The sequence below is a fragment of the Aspergillus niger genome, assembly GCF_000002855.4.
Source record: "Aspergillus niger supercontig An16".
Classification (NCBI taxonomy): Eukaryota; Fungi; Ascomycota; class Eurotiomycetes; order Eurotiales; family Aspergillaceae; genus Aspergillus; species Aspergillus niger.
The window spans coordinates 1,860,445-1,879,964 of record NT_166531.1 but is presented as its reverse complement, the minus strand read 5'-3'; the positions used below and the strand labels follow the sequence as shown (position 1 = coordinate 1,879,964).

At 49.1% G+C, this 19,520-nt stretch overlaps 11 protein-coding genes across 11 annotated transcripts; 6 read left to right on the top strand and 5 right to left on the bottom strand.

Moving 5' to 3' along the window:
- Positions 1-317: 317 nt before the first annotated feature.
- An16g08300 (hypothetical protein) lies at positions 318-1,573 on the top strand (the record flags this gene model as incomplete). The annotated part of the gene is made up of 5 exons (XM_059745335.1): positions 318-502; positions 650-773; positions 891-980; positions 1,159-1,272; positions 1,385-1,573. 5 exons carry the CDS (start codon positions 318-320, stop codon positions 1,571-1,573), a joined length of 702 nt encoding a protein of 233 aa, XP_059604927.1.
- A 327-nt stretch (positions 1,574-1,900) lies between these two features.
- An16g08290 (hypothetical protein) lies at positions 1,901-2,651 on the top strand (the record flags this gene model as incomplete). Its single annotated transcript, XM_059745333.1, has 3 exons — positions 1,901-1,961; positions 2,165-2,437; positions 2,521-2,651. The coding sequence occupies 3 exons, from the start codon at positions 1,901-1,903 to the stop codon at positions 2,649-2,651; spliced, it is 465 nt and encodes a 154-aa protein (XP_059604926.1).
- A 1,029-nt stretch (positions 2,652-3,680) lies between these two features.
- On the bottom strand, positions 3,681-4,033 carry An16g08280 (hypothetical protein; the record flags this gene model as incomplete). Its single annotated transcript, XM_059745332.1, has 2 exons — positions 3,681-3,747; positions 3,876-4,033. 2 exons carry the CDS (start codon positions 4,031-4,033, stop codon positions 3,681-3,683), a joined length of 225 nt encoding a protein of 74 aa, XP_059604925.1.
- Positions 4,034-4,450: 417 nt separating this feature from the next.
- On the top strand, positions 4,451-5,236 carry An16g08270 (hypothetical protein; the record flags this gene model as incomplete). Its single annotated transcript, XM_059745331.1, has 3 exons — positions 4,451-4,550; positions 4,707-4,805; positions 5,055-5,236. The coding sequence occupies 3 exons, from the start codon at positions 4,451-4,453 to the stop codon at positions 5,234-5,236; spliced, it is 381 nt and encodes a 126-aa protein (XP_059604924.1).
- Positions 5,237-5,769: 533 nt separating this feature from the next.
- Positions 5,770-6,519, top strand: An16g08260 (hypothetical protein; the record flags this gene model as incomplete). The annotated part of the gene is made up of 3 exons (XM_059745330.1): positions 5,770-5,915; positions 6,084-6,259; positions 6,314-6,519. The coding sequence occupies 3 exons, from the start codon at positions 5,770-5,772 to the stop codon at positions 6,517-6,519; spliced, it is 528 nt and encodes a 175-aa protein (XP_059604923.1).
- A 1,072-nt stretch (positions 6,520-7,591) lies between these two features.
- An16g08250 (hypothetical protein) lies at positions 7,592-8,339 on the top strand (the record flags this gene model as incomplete). The annotated part of the gene is made up of 2 exons (XM_059745329.1): positions 7,592-7,693; positions 7,773-8,339. 2 exons carry the CDS (start codon positions 7,592-7,594, stop codon positions 8,337-8,339), a joined length of 669 nt encoding a protein of 222 aa, XP_059604922.1.
- Positions 8,340-9,052: 713 nt separating this feature from the next.
- An16g08240 (hypothetical protein) lies at positions 9,053-10,051 on the bottom strand (the record flags this gene model as incomplete). The annotated part of the gene is made up of 6 exons (XM_059745328.1): positions 9,053-9,172; positions 9,215-9,239; positions 9,298-9,342; positions 9,491-9,578; positions 9,624-9,869; positions 10,006-10,051. 6 exons carry the CDS (start codon positions 10,049-10,051, stop codon positions 9,053-9,055), a joined length of 570 nt encoding a protein of 189 aa, XP_059604921.1.
- A 2,048-nt stretch (positions 10,052-12,099) lies between these two features.
- An16g08230 (hypothetical protein) lies at positions 12,100-13,695 on the bottom strand (the record flags this gene model as incomplete). The annotated part of the gene is made up of 8 exons (XM_059745327.1): positions 12,100-12,158; positions 12,207-12,227; positions 12,547-12,653; positions 12,705-12,768; positions 12,827-12,875; positions 13,042-13,103; positions 13,285-13,425; positions 13,581-13,695. The coding sequence occupies 8 exons, from the start codon at positions 13,693-13,695 to the stop codon at positions 12,100-12,102; spliced, it is 618 nt and encodes a 205-aa protein (XP_059604920.1).
- A 739-nt stretch (positions 13,696-14,434) lies between these two features.
- An16g08220 (uncharacterized protein) lies at positions 14,435-15,653 on the bottom strand (the record flags this gene model as incomplete). The annotated part of the gene is given in 1 exon segment (XM_001398083.3): positions 14,435-15,653. A coding segment is annotated over 1 exon segment (1,219 nt), but the record flags the coding sequence as incomplete, so codon positions are not given.
- Positions 15,654-15,982: 329 nt separating this feature from the next.
- An16g08210 (uncharacterized protein) lies at positions 15,983-16,695 on the top strand (the record flags this gene model as incomplete). Its single annotated transcript, XM_001398082.1, has 2 exons — positions 15,983-16,014; positions 16,158-16,695. 2 exons carry the CDS (start codon positions 15,983-15,985, stop codon positions 16,693-16,695), a joined length of 570 nt encoding a protein of 189 aa, XP_001398119.1.
- A 713-nt stretch (positions 16,696-17,408) lies between these two features.
- An16g08200 (uncharacterized protein) lies at positions 17,409-19,448 on the bottom strand (the record flags this gene model as incomplete). Its single annotated transcript, XM_059745326.1, has 1 exon — positions 17,409-19,448. One exon carries the CDS (start codon positions 19,446-19,448, stop codon positions 17,409-17,411), a length of 2,040 nt encoding a protein of 679 aa, XP_059604919.1.
- Positions 19,449-19,520: the final 72 nt, after the last annotated feature.

The following is a 19,520-nucleotide window of genomic DNA, read 5'->3' as shown; positions in this document are numbered from 1 at the left end:
TTAGTTTTCTGCGCACATTGAAAGCGTTCGCTCGACGCAACTTATCAGTTGACGTGGCTCTCCTGAAATCGGAACCGCAGTAAAGCGAAGACGAACTTGAAGAACCAGACTTGCCTGCGACGATTGTCGCTTCATTGCTTCGTCGCTTTCTCGCTTCATCTTGCTATTGCTCCGTTGCCTCAGCGTTCCGAGGCCCTAGCGTTCCGTCGCTTCATTGCTTCGTTGCTTCATCGCTTTCTCGCTTCATCTTACTGTTGCTCCGTTGCCTCAACGTTCCGAGGCCTCAGCGTTCCGTCGCTTCATTGCTTCGTCGCATCATGACAGCGGCGATGACTTCCAGTCGAAGTCCTGCACTGCACCGTCCGGTTGCAGCATGTGCCAACGCTCCACTGTTTTTGAGAACTACGACGAAAGGCATCGGATTGGCAGCATACATCTCTCATTACTCTCGAATGTTGAGGATCGAGTCCAATCCCGTCGAAACACCAGCGAAATGGAAGACGTGAACTCTAGCAATACTGATGGCTCCGGCAAAAATATCTAAAACACCACCAGGAGTGGTTCGAGAACCAAGACGAAAGGCATCGGACTGGTAGAACGCAGTCAGTATCACTCGGAAGCCTAACTTTATTATATATATAAGCTGGAGTCATCTCTTCGAACACGCCTACGAGCCTAAAGGCGTTAACTCTCGCTATAACAATGGCTCCGGCAAAAGCCTTTACGACCACCAACCGTTTTCGAGAACTACGACGCAAGGCATCGGACTTGCAGTACGCAGTCAACTTTCTTATATATACAAACGATGGGACCCAACGTCGTGGACGATGCCTTGGCACATTGGGAGCCACAGTAATGAGAAGGCAAGTTAAGGGGTGTGAATTCTTGAGGCATTGGTTGCTCTGGCAAGCCCTATTGACCAAGACACACTGTGGTTCGAGACAGAACTTATTGGTGGTACCTCGTGGCCAAGTTCCGAAGTACCGCGGCCTTACTTTCCTATTTATACTCCAATGTGGAAGATGCTTTGGCGAATTGGGAAGCATCAACAAGGCAAAAGAGATTGAACGGACGACTTTTCCTGCGACAGTCAGATGCCCCATATATGCAGCGTCGGTTTAATGCTCTGGCATTTTCCCAAGTAACTGCGTTCGGCAGGCTTCGCTAACTACGACGCAAGGTATCACTTTCTCCAAAACTGCTGTTGCGATTGTCTTCGCCAACTACTACGGAAGGCACCGTTCTCGCCAAACTTTCGACGATGGCCTCCGGGTTGGTGGTACGTAACCATCAGGAATTGCACAGCAATGGAAAGTCTGCGAGAGCTTCCTGATTGTTCTGTCGCAATACCTCGCCTTCCAATGGTAGCTGGTCGCTGCGAAAGCTCATCGGTCTGTTCACCTTGCAAATACCCATAGTCAAAGGGGGTCGAGCATGCTACCGGGAAATTACGACCGACGGCGGTCTTCGCCAACTACTACAGAACGCATCATTCTGTCGCATCATGTCGGTTGATGGGACACAGCCATCTGGAATCACACAGCATAAGTTGCCTGCGAGAACCGTCGCTTGATTGTTCCGTCGCATCATGTCGGTTGATGGAACACAGCCATCTGGAATCACACAGCATAAATTGCTTGGAGAATTGCCACCGCATTGTTCCGTCGCACAAATGTCGGCTGCAGATGATAGCTGGTAGATGAGAGGCTGACCTCACTCAACTTGCTAAAGCCTCTTGCCGATCTACATGCCGTCAAGAATGTCGACGATGCTCCCATCGAAAAAAATAAAGGTTTGACACCTCGAACGATGTTCGACTGTCATTGAAAAGTTCGATGAAGGGTAACAAACCGAAAATAACACCTTATATATAGAAGGCCTCCAAGGTCTGGTATGCACCATGACAGAGTGCGTCTGCGTCACAAGCTCGCTCTACACGCCGACCTATGGTGCTGGTGGACGTGAGGTAGGATGGCCTAACCTCACATCATAGCAGAAAACTAGCGAGAAGTCATCGGTGGTGGAATCACTCGGAGGCTTAGTAGGTGGAATTGCCACTCGGAAGCACGATCGCGACTTCGACCATCTATTGTGACCTCGTCTTCAGTGTCACTCTCTCACCGGTCCTGTGATCTCCGACCCAATCATATACAATTTGGCCCAGTGTCTCAGCACANCGCTAAGTTGGCCAGTTCAGACTATAACGATCACTTCGGTTCCAGCTGCGATGCCATATCTGATGGTGCCTATAACATCAAGGTCACAATTTACGGTTTCGACGCTTTCGTTTCACCCATCTACGCCCGCACATTCCCTAAGCTATCCAAAATCTCCTACCGCGTCCGAAACCTCGAACCCACTTCAATTGAACGACCAAGCTACGACTCTTGCGTCGCTGAATCTTCCAAGCATGGCATGTATATGGAAAAGGGGGTCAGTGAGCCTTGCTACATTCTCTGGTCGATTTCATAGCAGCCCTGGTGCCTGTCATAACTCATCGTAACATACAACGATGTTCAGTTACTTCTTCCATGCTGCATCTGCCGACTGTATCGATAGGCGCGGTGTCGAATAAGCGTCCGAACCAGACCTACCTTCATGCGAGCCATCGTCGAGAAGCAAGCCGAAGCTCATCATATACGGCTGCTTGAGCAACTCTAGCTGGAGTCTATAATTCATCTTATATATGGGGCCCTTGAGCTTGCCTTCAACCTCGACATCATGGGGGGATGATGGATCTTTCTGAAGGCGATTTCTCAAACAAGTCATCTGCTCAAATACGTCCCAAGCTCGATGGTGCAGCTTAACATCCTTGAAACCACCAAGAGATAGCACTATCGAGGGTACACTTCGCTCTGAGCCACACAAGAAAGACAGTGACTGTGGTAGTTATGCCAATGAAACCGACAGCAAACGCCTTGCACAAAATGGTCAATGTCGAATTGTTGGCACTCGTTCTGGATAATGATCCGACTTCTACTTCTTCAAATACTCAAGCGAGTTCGCATGCGAGCGACCGTGATATCACGCTTCCTGTCTCCATGCTTGGTTCTTCTTACCCTGCCGGGAACATACTTCTTCGATTGCTCTTTCTTCCTGCAATCTGCTCGAAGCCGGCTTCGAAGTCTATGGAGCTCAATGGCCGACGGTGATGCATCCAACGGGTCAGTTGCGACCATATTTCTCAAAATATAGGAAACAGCTAGTGCAACATCTACTGCGAGTGGCTAGAATTCTCGGGTGATGATAAAGCAACGGCACTTCGTCGCGAACGCACATTCGGTCTTTGAATACCTTGTTAACAACCGAGATTCATCTTCCTATGTAGTGGGCTCCGGCTCCGGTCTCGGTGCATGCCCAAGCTTGGTCAAAACGATGTTCGAGACCGTGTGGTTATTGCTCTCAATCCATCGATGCAGGCTCTCATTTGGAAGAAACGCTTCACGCAGTTGCCTCACTTGCCTGCTTGAACGCAGGGATCAAAAACCCGGGAGACACGACCATGGTTTCAAGTCGTTGACATCTCGCTCTCATTAACATACTAGCCCTTCGAGACTGGCTATTGATCTCATTCTGCATGAACACACACATGCATCCTTTCTATATTGTCTTTATTCTGATCGCAGCTGCCTTTATCTACGATATATACTACTCAATCTCACGCGACATTGAAGGCAAATCTAGCCGATCAGGACTTCACCGGATTCCAAACACACAGGTGTACTGAGCCCAAAGCGACAACCAACCCTATAAAAATGCCTAACGGATTCGGCTTCTAAGCCAAGGAGAGGATTGGAAGCACCCAATCTCCCGTGCCATGGCCCACGCGCATCACAAATGACTCTTGTAATGCTGGCTGATGCAAAAGCGCTTACCTTTCTACCACAAAAGACTCTCGCAAATGTGATTGCTTTTCGATGCTGCGCATCAGCAATAACTGGGGTTGCGTACAATCCTCAGCATGGCCGATTTGCCTATCACGCTGGGAAATATCGACGTCGTTCAAAACACTCAACCGGTTTATAAAACCCATGCTGTTATAGCACAAGCGCTCGTATCCACATCTCTATCACCCATATATCATCGTTCAAATGAGTCAATGCCTTTGCTATGACTTAAGAACACGAGGGCGCTTCTCTTAGGCTTGGGAAAGATAGTCGAGATATAACTATACTTTCATGTGGAAATCGCTCTCGATTACCGTTTCACTTCGCGGGCTGTCACATTAAGGTTGCCACTCGGGACAGCTCAGGTCAGACGCAGAAGTTAAAGCCATTCGCGCTCCTTCTATTGGTTTGAGCCATTGTTTTGTCGAAAAGTGAAAGCGCTACGATTTCAGCGATCCAAGCTCGACTTCGGTATGAAATTCTCTTCAGTTAACTGTCATTCTGAAGCGAAAGGGTCGCTCTAGAAAAAGACACCCACTAAAGAAAGGGCGATCAGTTGGCCCATGGAGAGAACGTGTCCATGGATATCTCCGATATTTGCCGTCGGAGACGAAGACGATAATCGGTCGGAAGTTCACCATAATCTTCATTTGAAGAACGAAAGTGAGATAAAATCAAGGCCATCATTAATTTCGTTCTCTGGCCTATATACACACAGCACGGCGACACACTACGGCCTATTACCTACTTTCATATAGAGTGGCTCACCTTGAAGTCAACTTAATGCGTGGTGACATTTGAATCGCCAGAAGGGATCAGACGAGACGGCGTCCTGCAATCTCTTCAGGCTTGGTGCTCGTGGAAGCGCTCACATTCTCCGTAAGTCTAATGTCACCCAGCTTGGCTGTCATCTAAGCGGTTGCTAACCTACCTGTTTCCAGAGTCTCGACCGATCGAGTTGTTCCCTCGTTCTCGCACATTATACACCTTATCAGCTCCTCATTCCGATCATACTGTAACTGCGAAGTTTGAAGAAGGAGTTCAGCTACGACCTTCCGAGGCTTCTTGCAGAGTTTCACGAATACTGCTTATACCTTAAACACGGGAGTCGACAAACTTCACCAGAGAAGCTTAACCGACTATATATATCCATCTTGCCCAGTACAGCGATGAATTCGTTCAATATTGGCAAGGCCTTGCACCAATTTGACGACGAGTCACATCGCTACAATCTCCGCTCTACTGCTCAATTGCGGGTGACTTCTATCATCGGAAAAGGTTCTGAAATATACTCTTCCACTGGTAAATCTGCAGAAGAGCATCTCAAGCAAAATGGCTCTGCCGTTTGAGTTTCAGTCACAACTCGGATAAATGGCGGCTTGCACAACGGGATACCAACCACGAATGCGCCGTTCAATCCATATCAAATCTTACCGTTATGGAAGCGAACCAACTTGAAAAAGCTCCTGCTGCATCTTGATGGATGGCAAAATGATATATAGTCATCTGAATGACGGTATTGTTTCCGTCGAATTTATACTTCGCTTTCGCATGCGTATACTTCTTCCTTGATCTGGTAGACGTCGGTTTCAAGGAGAACCGGCTGGAAATAAAAAAAGCTCGGATGCAGGTGTTCCAAATCAGCAATCGAAAGCTCAGCTGTATGCTTCTCATCTCTGCGAAGACATGCAGATGATACTGTCAAGAACTCGGGCTGCCGTCTATAAATAGGAAGAACGTATTTCCGCCTACAGCTGATACGTTGGTGCAGCGTTCTAGCTCTGGATAAGAAGGGACTGCCTTTCGATCTTATCACACGATTGAAGCAATCAATAAGCTAGCGCTTTTTCCTCTTATATCGCTCCTTCATCCACCAGCTGAGATGGTAGAACGTGGAGAAAAGAAAAAAGAAGACCGTCAGCACACCAACAAACCTCGATCCAAAAAGATCAACGTTCAAGCTCTTCCGCAGACGAAGAACCAGCATCGGTGCTTGACAAAGATGATGTCTCTCGATGAGATAATAAGGTAGAAGATATCTTCTGCTGTGCATTTCCTCGCCGGGAAAAAAAAATAAATAAATAAAGATAAATAAATAAATAAAAATCAAAATAAAAAAGAAAAGAAAGAAAGAAAGAAAGAAAGAAAACAGACATCCCGCGATTTTGGTTTCAAAATGTACTAAAGCTGTTGCAGCTTTCTCGGCATTGCAAGATTGACGGGTTCAATCAGGAAGCCCTCGGCGGCGCATGGCCGCTATGAGAAGAATAAAAAAGAAAACAAATATATATATATGATCTCCCTTGGACTATGTGCATACCGGATCCACTATGGAATGATCGGCCACAAGTTCCCAAGTGCCGGAGAACAAGGTTGATGAACATAGAATCTCTTACGCAAAGAATCAGGGTGTTTGATGCAGGAAGGGGTTGAATCAGTGCTATTCAAACCGGAGTTCAGCAAAGCTCTATCCAAACATGCAACCTTGAATGGGCAGACAATAGGTGGGAACGGGGTCAAAATGCTTCCACTCTTTAACACACTTGAAGCATCGCTCGCCTCGTCTAGCGAATCTGAAAATCATCTGGACAGGAGTCTTACTGGACCCTGCATGGAAGTGGAAATGCAGTGACTGTGGCTCACGACTGAGCTTGCCACAGACTTTTAAGAGGCCTCCGACGACAGTGACGTATTCGATAAAACTTAGGACTGGTTAGGTCTACCATGCGCACAATTCATTCGACGCAGTGCTCCAGTTATACAAGAACCTGCCAAGCCACAGTTACATACCTTTCCTCGAACCCACGCACTTCAGTTGCTGCCAATTGACGGATTGGTTTACCATAGTGTTGGCTATGATGCAGTTCCAATAGGATCTCCATGAACCTTATTATTCGGGTTCATGGCCGGCACCTGCTCGGAGAGAAGGCACCAGATTTATATTTGACAAAGAAACAATAGTCTACACTCTCGACAGTGGATACAATATCATGACAGCTCATCCGACCAGGTCGATAAGGCTGGTCTTACTTTACCTCACCATGTCGGAATGGTCTTCTACTACTCTACAAGGGCTATGTTCCGACCAATCTTGAACAGGGCAACGAAGCTTAAAGCCCAGGATTATTACCTTTATGGTCCGAAACTGGCGTTTTCGTCATAACCAGCGTTTCTCTGGTGATCCAAAGCATGTGTCTTCAAATTTTGATACCTCTTGCCGATTGCGTCTCCGAAAATACCATCAAAATGCGCGGGCTCTACTGCTTCGTTCCATCTGGAGCGATATTCTTTCCGACCGTGGGACATCCCTCTTCCCCCTTGTCTGCTGAGGTATGCCTAGTGGTGGATCTCTACTCTTCTCTTCTCTCTCTTGTTCCTCTACCATCCTAAACACTTCCACTTCCTCTGTGTTCAGCTCGCAGTCTCACGAAGCGGCTTGTAATTTGCCTCATTTATCTATATTCCCCATATCTACCTTATAATATCCGCCGTCACATCGGCTCAATTGCAACATAACAGTCTAGCATCTAAATGGGAAACGGTGATTGCCTAACCAGTCCATCTGGAAAGTCAAAGAATCGAAACCTCGTTGCTCCCACTATATATCAGCGCTTCTTGGAATTTAAGGCTCCAGAAGCTGAAGAGCAGTGGTCTAGGTTCTCTATTTGCACAGAACCCAAGTCCTGAACAAAAGAGGATGGTTCATGAATCACAGAATTTACGAGCCACGTTGGCTAGTCAATATTATCTTTACTTCTTCCATCACGACGAGCCACAAGGGCAAGGAGCCAACCTTCTATATTGACGTCCTTTAACCAGTCATTAAGGATTCAAGGCCTTCGTCGACGGCCTTAATGTTCCTCTTGCTTACTTCTGCTCGTTCAGCCCCTAAGAAATGAAGAAAAAAGACAAAAGAAAAGGAAAGGGGAAGGGGAAGGGAAAAGGAAAAGGAAAAGGAAAAGGAAAAGGAAAAGGAAAAGGAAAAGGAAAAGGAAAAGGAAAAGGAAAAGGAAAAGGAAAAGGAAAAGGAAAAGGAAAAGGAAAAGGAAAAGGAAAAGGAAAAGGAAACGGAAAAGAAGAAAGAACAAAAGAAAGAATAACCACTCGGGCCTGCGTTTCAGATTGAAGAAGTCTCAACGAGTGGCCTATCTGCTTGTCTACGCTCCAGTCACCTTGCCGGTGTGCTTAATCGATCATTGCTACTTGGAAGTTAGAGCGACCTGCTTGGCAGCTGCTCAATTCTTTTTTCGGCCAGCCTGGTGGATGCTTCTTTCTCCTCGCTTTATCATCCTGGATTCAGGCCCACGATATATAGAACTACAAACAGCCAATGCGCAGATGACACTTGTGCGGCTTCATCGTCTGAAGATCCATCGGTACACGCGATCAAAAGTTACCAAACGGCCTTTCACATATTACTTGCGTTCTGTGACTTGGACGGACGCGTTATAAGCTCCGCTAAATTGACCGCGAAGGGAAAAATCGCGAACTCATCCGTTATGGGTGGCAAGTTGGTACACTGGGCTTTCTCAGCGCCTTTTTAGCGACGCAGCATTAGCTGTTGTACATAGCAGTGTGGTATCACCTGATCACTGCGAAATGACGTGGACCGAACCAATCGTCTTACTTCTATAAAGTCTCCAAAGCCGAGGTAATCCTCTTGGGACTCGCTTCTCCAACGTATGGTGGTTAGCTTTGGAACTTACTGACAACGGAGCCTAACTTTACGACCTGGGATAACCAATCCAATGTTGATGGCATTCGCTCCACTCTGCAGCGCCTAACTTCGAGGGCAAAGAGTACAACAGCAGGAGGCGAACGTTCTTGATGCGGAGAAGAAAGAAACAATAGAAATATCTCTCCCACTTTATCACGCCGGAGCTTTAGAAAAACGCAGATGACCCGGTTGCCAACTTAAAGCAGGATTCTAATGAAGCAACCATCATGACGATGGTGCCTGTGGAAATCTGCCTGCGTGTATCTCAGTTGAAGCTTTGTGGTATTGCAGTACCGTACCATCCGGCGTGCATTACTATTCCACTGATAAGCTCACTGGCTGCCCTTCAACCTCATATACTAGATTTGACTTGGGGGGTGGGGGCTGTACCTACTACACGGAGTGGTGAGAATGGGTGATGGGGAATACATGCATGACACACAGCCTTTCAAAACAGTCTATACCCGAAGATGTACGCGACATGGCCTCGTATGAGGTTTAATCTCAATTCGAACTGCGAGTTAGTCTCCTGGATTCGGAAGCTACCTGGCAAGCTGATGAGCGATCGCTGGAAATACATGGCATACCCCTTTCAGCATGGTCTACTTACGAGGACGTAATGCCTTTGATGAGATCTTTACCTCGTTTAGAAGTGCCCGGTAGAACCCTCTAATCCAGGCTTGGTCTACTTACTCCACCGAGCAACCTGAAGGGTAGCTTCCGATCGCTTCCTTCAATCTGGCAGTCCCGAAGTCGAGTTCATACGAGGGCAAATAAACAAAAATGTCCATGCTCTGGCATCATACAACAGATAAAAGGCTTTGCCAAAGAGAATCATCTTATAATATGATGATCAGCCCTTTATATCTCGGTAAAATCTACTTACTCTACTCCATGGCGCGCGCGATTGCCTGATGAATGACACAGGAGTTCATGCTCGGTGTCGAACGGATGGATAGCTTCCGCCAATATGTCTTTCCAGAAATTTGAGTCAGGCGATTAAGAGCCTACAGACTTACCCAAGCTTTTACCTCTATAAAGGACATAGAGAATCAATGAGGCGATCCGTCTGCTTATCAGACTCCCCTCGCTGTGCGACGTACCCAGCTCTACTAAGTGGCATGCATGATCGCCGGTGCTACTCTCGCACATAATGTCATACTTGGCTGAATGGATCGATGGATCACTTCCGTCAACATTGTCTTTCCAGAAACTTGATTGAGATGACGGAGAGTCTTCGGACTTGTTTGTCCATGCTCTTGCCTCTTATAAAGGATATTGGGGGTTTTAACTACAGGCAATATGTGTATTAATCCTTGTGCAAGCTCTCTCCTATGAGACGCTATCCTTTCAATCCCCAGTACTCCATGGATCATTATGTCTGTATAACATGGCGCTTACTTGTCTTGTCAACGCTTCTCACAATTATGTGCTGGTGGTTTTGCATGGTTATTATGCAACATGCTATACTTAATTATCGCGACTGTTTAGCTGGAATGGATCCTAGAATCAAATTGCATGTATTACCCAACTCATAAATTGAGTTGGTTTATTTGTATCCAAAACCTAACATAAATACGAAGTTATAAATTGATTGACTGGTGTTAGAAGAAAATAACGCTACTCTTATCTTCTGCAGGATCTCCTAGTAGCCTTTTGTAAAAGCCTTCTGCATTTCAAAGTACCGATATGGAGAGACTTAGTACTATAAGTTAATTACTATAAATTAGTCCATTTTCAGAAGAATAATATTAGAGTCTCTTCCTCTATTCCTCTGTCTGCCCCTCCTGAACCTTGATTTTATGCGTGTTGCGAAGATGTCACTTTCGGCCTCATCGTTCGACTCTTCACCCTATCCTCCACTTCACTATGCTCTGGCCATTCTGGCACCCTGGAGCCAATGGGAGAGATCGTACCCGTCACTACCGTCGTCTGAATTATACTCAAAAAGCTCCGCAATGTACCCGGCTCCACTCAAGTTCACTATCCTGGAAAGAACGAAGACCCATATCTAAGAGGTGTCAACTTGGGAGGGGTAGGTTGACAGGATCTGATATTGTCAAGACTAGTTCGTCGCTGGTTTCTCATTGCCTTAGGCTGTTCCCCAGTCCGAAGACTTCTGACGGAGTATATAACATCGAAGCATGATAGGTCCCTTGAGCTAATTACAGGACTGTTGATTATAACATGTTCGTCTATGCTCTCATTTAGTATAGCTTGCCAAATAAATTCCAGCTTTAGAGTTGTACTGGTAGTATCTCTGTTATTGTACCCTATCGGACGCAGTGCAAAACGGCCCTCGTTCCATGTGCACTGGAATTCGTCGACATTGAGACACATGAGGTTCTTTATGCTATTGTACGATAAGTGTTTATTGTTGGCCGTAAATATCTGGCTTCGTCGTGACTACCTGCCAGACACTACCCCCAAGAATCATCGGACTTCTGCATATTCCTTATCCCAGAATGGTGGATATGTTCCGGTAGCAGTAGCCCGTTTCCCCCCTTGCTTTTCCCTCCTGTAATGGTGTAATCAGGAAAATATACTATGCAACCTCAATTATTTCGTCTCAAGTTGCGTTGTATGATGCAACGATGTTTATCCCTTTCTGAGGGGTTTCTTAATACTTGGTCACGGAGGATGGGAAGTATAGCTCGCATCTTCGCTGCCCCTCTGAGTACTAGTGTCTCAGTCCTCCTGTGTTCAGTTCAGTATGGTAGTAACATAGCTTGTTCCTGGAGCCCCATCAGGCTTGATTCCGAACTTTCCATATCGTTCTATCATTGGTATGGATATTATATCTCAAGTTTTGACTTCTTGCTCTTCTCTATTACTAAGTCAATCTATGTGTGTGTGGAGATTTCCAGAAGTATGGCGTCTTCTCCAATTCAGTAGTGGTATTGAAGATGGTAAGTTCCCTAGTTCGTGGAAGAATTGGGCTAAATTTATATTTGGAGGCGTGGTTGGACAATGTATTTTTTGTCAATTCAATCCTATCTATATTCATTGCTTCTCATGCTGTTTACTTCAAGTTGTATTCACATTCTTCGATCCTATCATTCCTCGTGCCTTGGTCTTGTACGGGCTATGCAGTGCTTCACTGTCCGCAGCAGGGGTGGCCCTTAATTCGGTCAATTCCCTCAAACTCGCAGAGATAAACACGTGAATGTTGCAGACAGAGTAAAACTGCAACGTAGCTGAACAAGACTGAGGCTACGGGAGGTTCGCTGAGAACCATGCTAGTACGAATAATGCTACGCTAGTATGGATTATGGAAACATGTTATGAATCGATATATTGACTTCTATCCTCCCATTTGGGTTACAGTCAAGGAAAACTCCCCGTAGGGTAAAAACCTTGGCCAGGACGATACAGAATTGTCAACCATGACAAAGGAACACCCAGGAACAGTGAAAATCTATATATGATCTCCGACCACCATCAGTCTCCCTATGAGGTGGTTAGTACAATGTAAAGAAGCCCGTCTTGGTCAATTTACCTATCGGCTAACTCTCCGCGCTTCACCGCGGGGTGGCAAATATATATTAACCAGCCTGGAGAGCCGTTAGTACCAGTCGTGAATAAGCGGCAGAATTACTTACAAGCTCTGTCACTTACTGGACCTGCCACTGGGCAGTTACTCGCTCATGTCCAGTTATCCTGCGTATGGTTGAATGCTTTTGTGGATATCAATCGGGATATCCCAGCGCTCGATGACTACCTCGCTTTAGCCATATTAAAGAGTTTGGCAGATATAAATGGCGGGCAGGTCGGTGCTAGGCTACTAGGACAGTCAGTGTCTGTTTCCCAATATAACGAAAGGGTACTGACATATCCACAATTAAGACTAGCCTGACGTGCGGCGATATGTATCCAGCCTACAAACGTCAGTTCTGAACCCAGCCTGCTGACGAGGTATGACATACAAGTTCTGTCACTTACTGGGCATGGCCACAGCGCCAGGCGTCAAAGCAGGAGGACAGATGGGAGAGGAGGAAGGGCCGATGGTGGCCAGGGAATGGGAGGAGAAAAAGGATGGGTGGAAGGCACTGGGATTACGTTAGAAAAGCATGATAACAAGAGCAGAGGACCGGACTGACCAGAGCATTTCCCTTTTGGAGCTGGCCTGCGTGGTAGGCTGAGTGTTTTTAGCCAGCCTAGTGACTGTCAGTATAAGAAGCAGCAAGACATCTGGTTGTGACTCACAAGCTCTGTCACTTACTGGGCCTGCCCACGGGGCGGCTTATGCTCAGAAAGGAGGTGTTACACAACTATCCCTGGTTTATTGTTCAGTTAGTAGCTAACAGCCTTGCCGTCACACAAGCACCACCAGAGAAGCTCTGATGAACCCATGCTAGGCAAGGTCAAATCCCTCGGTATGCCCACCAAAAGAGCCTAGACGGCGGTCAGCCCAACCAGACCTGAACGAGCACTTACCCAAGCAACATCTTCAAAATTCGCTCGAGGCAGAGACAGGAAGGAACGAGGGCGAGGAATACCTGTAAGGAGATGGCAGTCAAGCAGGTTAGCAAGAGCAAGGAAGGTTGAAGGTGAAGGAAGAGAGTGAGAGAGAGAGGAAAGAGAGAAGGACAGAAGGGAAAGAGAGAAAGAAAGAAAGAAAGAAGGGGGAGGGGAAGGCCGTCAATATCGCCAGCGAGACTAGGCCGAAGACGGGCATACAGACACCGGCAGGGAAGGAGCAGATGCAGAACTGCGACTTCCTCTTCGGGAAGGATCGAGCTGCATTGAGGCAGGCAAACGCATCCAAGCCGGGATGACGCCTCACGGACGAGAGAGCGCGGTCAGGGTCGAACAATCCATCTGGTATCAGTTTCTCGCAAAGTCGACTGCCTTTCGAATAACATCGCTATACAAACGATCGATCTGGTGTCAGCTTAAGGAGAATCGGAAAGACGAGCGTCAAGTCGAAGCATCGGGTATCGCAATCCATGTCGACGGCGTGGTCACGGGCATACGGGCATCGACTGTCCTGGTGAACGTAATGGCAAAATCTCCGATTCGTAGGCGAGCTATGTTCCCTAATGAGGCGGGTGAGAAGGCGACGGTGTGGATAGCAGAAGCAATACACATGTAGAGAGTACTAAAGTCGGGGAAGAAATCAGGACGGAGCCGAGCATCTTATATTCAAGCTATTTCTATGTACAGGAACGACGATCCATTCTCGTCTCAGAAACTTAAACTTGCTGCATGAAGCACGTCGGTTAGGCCGCAGCCAGCAAACCCTACTTCGAACTGCCAATCCCATTCCATCTTCGAGTGGCTCCCAGCGGTGAGGTGGAAGCCCACATACCAAACAAATAAAGGGTATCACGGAAATATGAACAACAAAGTGCCTCACGAGAGCACCTACTTGCCAGTCCGAAGCGTCAGATTGCCCTCCCAGGAGATGGGAATCGAACAGGCCAAGATCCGGGCTGCGGTGTGCGGCGAACAGCTGTCGGCTGGGCGCCAATCTCAGCCACGTGGCACATGACCCAAGTTAGCGACGCAACTTGGCGATAAAGAAGGTGAAAGTCGGAGGTCGAAGACGAAATGCAGCTTTTATTAGAAATGACGTGGTCTGCGGTCTTCCCCTCAGTGGAGTTGAAACCTTGCCCTTCCCTTGCGCCTACGTGATACACCGCTGTCGCCAGGGGCAGTACCCGGCGCTCACATTGGGCAATCAGATGCAAACTGGCCATACTCTGAAACAACGCTGTGACAGGGCCCTTGAAGCTCCACTGGACAGACCACCGACCAGAAAAAGGTCGGTAATACCTGAAACAGCCGACCGCGGAGTTGATGTGAGGCTGATGTTGGGTCTTCACAATCAAGCAACCTTACGGCCAACGTTGCCAATGCCGCGGCCAACCACGCTGATGATCACATCCCCATTCTCATTCTCACCACTCGCGTCTCTCAGACCCCAACCCGGAGCACCGAACTTGGTCAGGTCCCTGGCCAGCTGGATGGTGCTCTCCTCGGCGATCACCTCCCGACCAACCTGGATTCGTCCAACATCCTCCGATCCCATCGTCATCAGACCCAGCATGGTCGGAACAGCTGCAGGGGCAACGCAACCTCCCTTCGAAACGGCCTCAAGTAGCTGGTAAGCACATCGCTTCCCAATGTCTTCAGGCGCCTCGCCGCCTGCGGGAGGCGACGCCACATCGGCGGAGAACAGGCAGCCAGTAGATGACTCTGCAACCAACGAGAGTCCAAATCCAAGGCCAATCTTCTTTTTCGCGGAAGGGTTGCTCTTCTCGGGAGCAGGTACGAGCGGCGCCGACGACACATCAGAGAAGACATAGGTGTCAGGGACGAGTGGGTTCAAAACACCACGGGCGGTTTCGATCATTCGTGCGTTATTGGATGCGGAAACACCGACAGAGTAGGCCACACCGCGGACCTTCTTGATGCGACCGGCGTTCATGAGGTGCAGGGTCTTCGGCAGCCGGAGCTGGTGGCCAAATACTAGCTGGACTTCTCCACCACCGCCTCTGCCATTGGGTCCAGGGTTCGATCGCCGTAGGATACGCAGCTCGATGTTGTTAAAGATTCCAAATTGGTTGTAGAGAGGGAGAATGGCGGTTCGCACACTGTCCACGGACATGTCACCAGTCGGGGTGGACGAGGTAATCACACCTGGACCAGTAAAGAGGACCTTGATGGGAGCCTTGGAAAAGGGTGCCAAAAGGCAGAGCGGCAGCAGATAATAACTCACGCCACGATTGCACCCTGCTGGGAGCTCGTGCCGGATGACGCCTCCGCTGCTCGTGGCCACACCTGGCGAACTGCCTGTAATGAGGCCGGGCTTATAAACAAGGATAGTACCGGTGTACGAGTATCTCCATCTGGGAGCCATTGGTAATGGACTCCAGAAGACGAAGGAACGAGATTTCATGAGGAGCGAGACCGGGATTCGTAGGCGACGAAGGACGAATCTGGGAGATCTGAATCGTGCGGCCGGTCAACGTAGCGAAGACGAGACGGTACACAAAGTTCTTGTGGGAAGTGAACCGGAGAGGGGGTTGAGACGTTGACGCCATTGTAGCTGTACTGGAGACTCTGCGAAATCCCCGTGGTCAATCAACAATCTGTAGATCGAAAATCTTCGTCGGCGCCAGATGCTCGCCTGGACCGCAAAAAGCGAATCGAGAAAATCTGCCGGGGCGGAGTTGTTCCGGCGCCGAGCGCGGCGTTAATCCGCGGTTATCTCCGGGACGGATAAGGACCCTTCACCGGATAGATGGGATGGGTTGGGTTGAACATCACTGCATTTATAATCACTTGTTTTCTTCGATTATCTTGGGTTTGCTCCAGATTTTCACTTAATCAACCTACACTACTATACAAACGGACAAAGCAGATCGTCACCATGCTTCCACCAGCTCTCAACATCCCCAAATGGTACAGTAGTCCACCTCCACATCGCCACTACAAACTACTACTACTGCCCCTCCCCCGCATTACCTTCTAGAAACAAAACACACGCGACACAAAACACCCACTCCCCAATATACATATACACAGCGCTAACTTGACAGAAATAGGCTGGAAACCAACTCCCACCTCCTCCAACCCCCGGTAAACAACTACTGCGTCTACCACCCCTCCTCCCCCGCCACGCAAGGCTACACAGTAATGATAGTCGGCGGCCCCAACGCCCGAACAGACTACCACATCAACACGACCCCGGAATTCTTTTACCAATATAAAGGCTCCATGCTCCTCCGCACCGTCGATGAATCCAGCACCCCGCCCACCTTCCAGGACATTCCGATCCACGAGGGATCACTGTTCTTGCTGCCGGCGAATACGCCGCACTGTCCCGTAAGATTCAAGGATACGGTGGGTGTGGTGATGGAGCAGCCGAGGAAGGAGGGGGCGGTGGATGCGATGAGATGGTATTGTCGGAATAAGGATTGCGGGAAGGTGGTGTGGGAGAAAAGGTTTGTTTGTACGGATTTGGGGACGCAGGTAAAGCAGGTTGTGGAGGAGTTTGCGGGCGATGAGGAGAAGAGGACGTGTAAGGCTTGTGGGGTTGTGGCGAGGTCGAAGTATGAGGAGGGGGAGGTGGTGCAGCCTTAGACTTAGTGCTTCTTTGGGGGTTGTTTGTTGAGTAGGTTGCTGTTTGGTGGGTGGTGTTGTGGTGGTGGAGAGATACCCTGTTGGTGATGTATGTGGCTGGTTGGTTGGATGTAATAGTAGCTGTGTAAAACTGTTTTCTATTTTGCTTCCTCAATGTCAATAGGATCTTGACCGGTTAGTGATTCTGGTATGATGCTAGATTGTGTCTGCCAAGGCAGCGTATACTTGGGATAGTGGATTCTGATTCGGATGTATAATTAAAGAGGTATCAGGCACAGTTCTGGACAGGGGAATATGAAAGATAGAAAACAGCCACAATAGCCAAGAAGCCGCTGTGGCCAAAACAGGAAAGTAAGACAGTCTAAAGAATGTGACAGGTATAAGAAAAAGGCTAGTAGGTAGTGGCACAGGAATGTAATGCAGCCGCTCTGAATAAACGCAACCCCGGCAAAGCGCGCTATGGTTTCATACAGCCAAGGTAGAAAAAAAGACCAGAAAATGCCAACATGATCATGTTGTCTGTGAAAGAACAAAAAGAAGGATATCCTGAAAATGTGTTTAGACATAGTGCGCCTTGAACAGAAGAATACCAGAAATGACAGGTCCACTAAGCCAACATATGGGACACGCATCTCAATCATCGGTGCACGTAGCATCATGACCATCTGGTAGTTAAACTGCCATGAATCTCATGCATCAGCATTTTTCTTCCATCAATCATCAAATGGACAGTCGATGCTCTCGTGGCCGTCTCTCTCACAGAGAGCACACCACTTAGACTCGTCAACGACGCCGCTTTCCTTTCCGCCAACAGGGCCCATGGTTGAGGAAGAAGACGACAAGTTCGCTCCTCTGAGTCCCTCCATCACAACATCACGACCCGTCTTCTGAGGAGTCGTGTCCTCCTCATGTGAAGATGTAGATGGTTCACCCGTGGATTCCTCTGGAGTTGGCTTTTCATCCACAGAGCTATCGTCATGGGGTGTCTCAGTAGCATCAGGAACCTTCTTACTCTCCGCGCCGAACATGTTGGTGCAGGTCAGGATATCGTGCCCTCCGGTCTCACAGATCTCGCACCACAGCGAGCCGCCGTCCTCTGAGCGGCCGTCTGACTCGTGCATGGTCTCCAGACGATGATGAGAAGCATCCGAAATACCGCGGTGGCGGGTAGAGTAGGCCTGATATTGTCCCTCATGCGGAGGTAAATCTTGCCAGTCGTTGGGAACGACTGTGCGATCCGAAAGCCGATGCGCATGGTTGATTCCATGGCCGTTCGTAAGCTTCCCATTCACACTGGGAGACTTTTGGTGGTTGGGCGATGAAGAGACCGCGGAGCCGGGAGCGTGAGCGTGAGCGTGAGCGTCACCATTCAGCTGCAACTGCTGGAGCTCGCGTTCTAGTTCTTCGATACGGTATGTCTTCCGTTCGGAGATGCGCTCAAATTCCTCGACACGTTGTTCTAAATGAGCCACATGGTCGGGGTCATGGTTCGGCGGGCTCGTCCCAAATCCATTCTGTTGCAGTGCATGCAAATCTGGGTCGCCCCGGCTCAAGGAGTGGATAATTGCTTTTAGGCCACGGATTTCATCATCCTTCTGCTCAAGTTCTTTCGAGTATAGTGGCCCATCCCCAGCTACGTGGGAGTCCTTGGAATCCCGCTCCTTCTGTAGCTCGAGCTTTGTCCGCTCGACTTCTCCGCGCAAGAATTCAACTTCCGCCCTAGCTTCAGCCTCACCGCGCCGGGCGTCCTCCAGACCCTCTTCTAGCTCCGAGACCAATTCTTCCAATTGCTTAAGCTGTCGCGCAACCGCCTCGACATCCTCTCCGCGATCCTGAAGCTCTCGATTTTGTTGCATCAATTCGTCCAGCCGCTGCTCATAGACTCGCTCCGTCTCGGAAGCAGCGATCTCCAACGTATCCAAGGTGCTTCGGAAATCGGCGCGATGCAAATCAAACTCAGCCGTCAACTGAGCAATCCTCTCGTTCCTTTCACGCAACTGAGCCCGGATGGAAAGCGAATCTGACCCTTCCAGCTCCTCCAGGGTTCTCTGGAAGTCGGACAGGGTATGTGCTTGCTCGTCCAGCTGCTTGTCTCGGTCGAGGAGTTGGTTCTCTAGGCTCTTGATGTGATCCTTCAGCTCTTGCACCTCTGCTGCCATTGCCGATTGCTGAACTTCGGATACTCTAGATGCGGGGCCATCATCTTCAGTGCTCACTCGGCTGACCCGCGAGGGAGGGCGATCAGAGGCGCGCGACGGGGCTTTGATAGGACTGCGTGGGTAGGTGCTGGAGGGGGCCGCGCGGGAGGCCGAAGAGGGCGTGCGAAGCCCGGTCAAGGTGAGCTTGGACGGCGGTGGTCCTCTAGGAGATTCAGGGCGGGGAAGGGAAGGGCGTCGGACGCGTGGTGGGCGCATTGCGGGACCAGGGCCAACGGACTTGCTGAAATTGACCGGTCGGGAGGGGGTTGGAGGGCCGGTGCTCACCGTCGAGGTCGGACCGGACGAGCGCTTGGTGACGTATTTGTTGTTGTTCATGGGCACAAAGATCCCTGAGCCGGGGACGGATGTAGAGAAGTATCTCCTGCCCTCGACATCTCCATTGTTTTTCCCTCGTCTGGCATGCTCCGGCGCTAGCTCAATGCCTGCAAACTTTCCTGGCTTGCCCGCAACACTTCCCAGATATTTGACAGTCCCAAACATACCCCCGGGGACATTGACCAGGTCACCCACCTGGACGTCGTCGAGGGGCGCCATAGCGATGGGGGAATGGGACGACTGGTGGTGCGCTGAATAGAGGGGGTGGTGGAAATGAGGTCGACTTATACC